Source organism: Antrostomus carolinensis, unplaced genomic scaffold, assembly GCF_000700745.2.
Source record: "Antrostomus carolinensis isolate BGI_N321 unplaced genomic scaffold, ASM70074v2 scaffold35451, whole genome shotgun sequence".
NCBI classification, from domain to species: domain Eukaryota; kingdom Metazoa; phylum Chordata; class Aves; order Caprimulgiformes; family Caprimulgidae; genus Antrostomus; species Antrostomus carolinensis.
In genome coordinates this window covers 1-2501 of record NW_010296852.1, presented here as the reverse complement: position 1 = coordinate 2501, position 2501 = coordinate 1, and the positions used below count along the sequence as shown (strand labels likewise).

Sequence of the window (2501 nt, the reverse complement as noted above, 5' to 3'; positions counted from 1 at the left end):
ACAAGGGTGAAGATGAAGAAGATGGGGATGGTGGCAGGGATGGGAATGGGGACAAGGGTGAAGATGGAGATGGGGACAAGGATGGGGACAGGGATGGGGACAAAGACAGGGATGAAGATGACAATGGAGATGGGGACAGGGATGAAGATGAGGCTGGGAATGGTGGCAGGGATGAAGACAGGGGACAAGGATGGAGATGAGGATGAAGATGGGGACGGCACAGGGATGGGGACAGAGATGGGGACAGGATGGAGATGAAGATGCGGACGGGGACACCACCCCACCTCCCCTCCTCACCGTGTCCACCCCGGCCAGCAGCAGCTCGGTGACGTTGCCGTAGATGACCTTCATGGGGACCTTCTCCCAGGCCAGGTGGTCGGTCAGACACGTCTTCTCCGCCGGCTCCCCCCGCTCGGCCACCTCGGCCACGCGCCGGTCGATGTGACCTTTGGCTGGAGGAGGACGGAGCTCATCAGTGTCACCCTGACCGAGGGATGTGACCCGTCCCCCCCCTTGGGTGTCCTCCTGGGTGTCCCATGGGTGTCCCATGGGTGTCCCCTTGGGTGTCCCCCGGGTGTCCCATGGGTGTCCCCCTGGGTGTCCCCCTGGGTGTCCCCTTGGGTGTCTCCTGGGTGTCCCCATGGGTATCCTCCTGATTGTCCCCTTGGGTGTCCTCCTGGGTGTCCCATGGGTGTCCCATGGGTGTCCCCTTGGGTGTCCCCCGGGTGTCCCATGGGTGTCCCCCTGGGTGTCCCCCTGGGTGTCCCCTTGGGTGTCTCCTGGGTGTCCCCATGGGTATCCTCCTGCGTGTCCCCTTGGGTGTCCTCCTGGGTGTCCCATGGGTGTCCCATGGGTGTCCCCTTGGGTGTCCCCCGGGTGTCCCATGGGTGTCCCCCTGGGTGTCCCCCTGGGTGTCCCCTTGGGTGTCTCCTGGGTGTCCCCATGGGTATCCTCCTGATTGTCCCCTTGGGTGTCCTCCTGGGTGTCTCCCGGGTGTCCCCATGGGTGTCCCCTGGGTGTCCCATGGGTGTCCCCTGGGTGTCCCCTGGGTGTCCCCATGCGTGTCCCCTGAGTGTCCCCTGAGTGTCCTCCTGGGTGTCCCCCTGCGTGTCCCCTTGGGTGTCCTCCTGGGTGTCTCCTGGCTGTCCCCTGGGTGTCCCCCTGCTCACCGAAGGCGAACATGTAGTCCCAGGCCTCGCAGAAGGTCTGCCAGGGCTTGGGGAAGAGGCGGTGGAGGAGCCTGGGCATGGCCATGGTCAGCAGCGTCATGACGAACATGGTGTTGATGGAGCGGATGAAGGTCACCGTGTCCCCCGGCACCTCCTGCTCCAGGCAGCCCAGGCGGGAGGCGAAGAGGATGGAGGAGATGCCTGTGGGGACAGGAAAGGGGTGACCAGGGGACCTCTGGGGACATGAAGGACCTCAGGGAACGTGAGAAGCACCATGGGGAGACCTTGGAGACACCGGGGTCCTTGGGGACGTGGTGGTGACAAGGGACACCCTGGGGAGATGGAGCACCATGGAGGACATGGGGGGAGCCCTGGGGGACACCAGAGTCCTTGGGGAGATGGTGGGGACAAGGGACACCCTGGGGACATGGAGGATGTTGGGGAACATGGGGAGAGCCCTGGGGACACGGAGAGATACTGGAGAACGAAGGACCTATGGGGACATGGGGAGTCCTTGGGGACACAAGGAGACCCTGGGGGACATGGAAGTCACAGGGAGACCTTGAAGGAGAAAAGAACCCTGGGGACATGGGGACACAGGGAACCTCTGAGGGGACATGAAGCTCATGGGGACATGGCAGATCCTGGGGGACATGGGGGGCCCTGGAGGGACATGGAAGTCACAGAGACATGAGGAGACCCTGGAGAATAGAGGATCCATGGGGACATGGGGACATGGGGAGTCCTTGGGGACACAAGGACACCCTGGGGGACATGGAAGTCATGGGGACACACGGGGACATGGGGAGACCCTGGGGGGACATGATGGTGATGGGGACATGGGGACACCCTGGAGAATAAAGGAATCGTGGGGACACAGGTGGCCCTTGGGGGAACATGGGGAGACCTTGGGGACACAAGGACACCCTGGGGGACATGGAAGTCATGGGGACACATGGGGACATGGTGAGACCTTGGAGGACACAGGAACCATGGGGACATGGCAGGTCCTGGGGGACATGGGGAGTCCCTGGGGGGGACATGAAAGTCTTGGGGACAATGAGGGATGTAGAGAAGAAAGGATCCGTGGGGACAGAGGGACAAGGGGATGTGGGGACATGGACATGAGGACACAGGGATGGGGGATGTGGGGACACAGGGACATGGGGACAAGGGGATGTGGGGACATGGGGACTTTTGGACACGGGGACAGGGGGACACGGGGATGTGGGGACACGGGGACATGGGGACATTTGGACACGTCCCCCCCCACCTTCCAGGCCGAACTTGTAGAACTCAGTGGCGATGTCGGGGACGAGGTGCTGGGGGTGA

At 62.9% G+C, this 2501-nt stretch overlaps 1 protein-coding gene across 1 annotated transcript in view; it reads right to left on the bottom strand.

Moving 5' to 3' along the window:
• Nucleotides 1–2494, bottom strand: part of LOC114819088 (25-hydroxyvitamin D-1 alpha hydroxylase, mitochondrial-like) — a gene marked incomplete at both ends in the record, with an annotated part of 2737 nt that extends 243 nt beyond the window's left edge. Inside the window, 3 exons of the mRNA XM_029087566.1 lie at nucleotides 298–452; nucleotides 1170–1370; nucleotides 2443–2494. Of these exons, the coding sequence (XP_028943399.1) occupies nucleotides 298–452; nucleotides 1170–1370; nucleotides 2443–2494 (408 nt within the window). The remainder of the gene's footprint in view (nucleotides 1–297; nucleotides 453–1169; nucleotides 1371–2442) is intronic.
• Nucleotides 2495–2501: the final 7 nt, after the last annotated feature.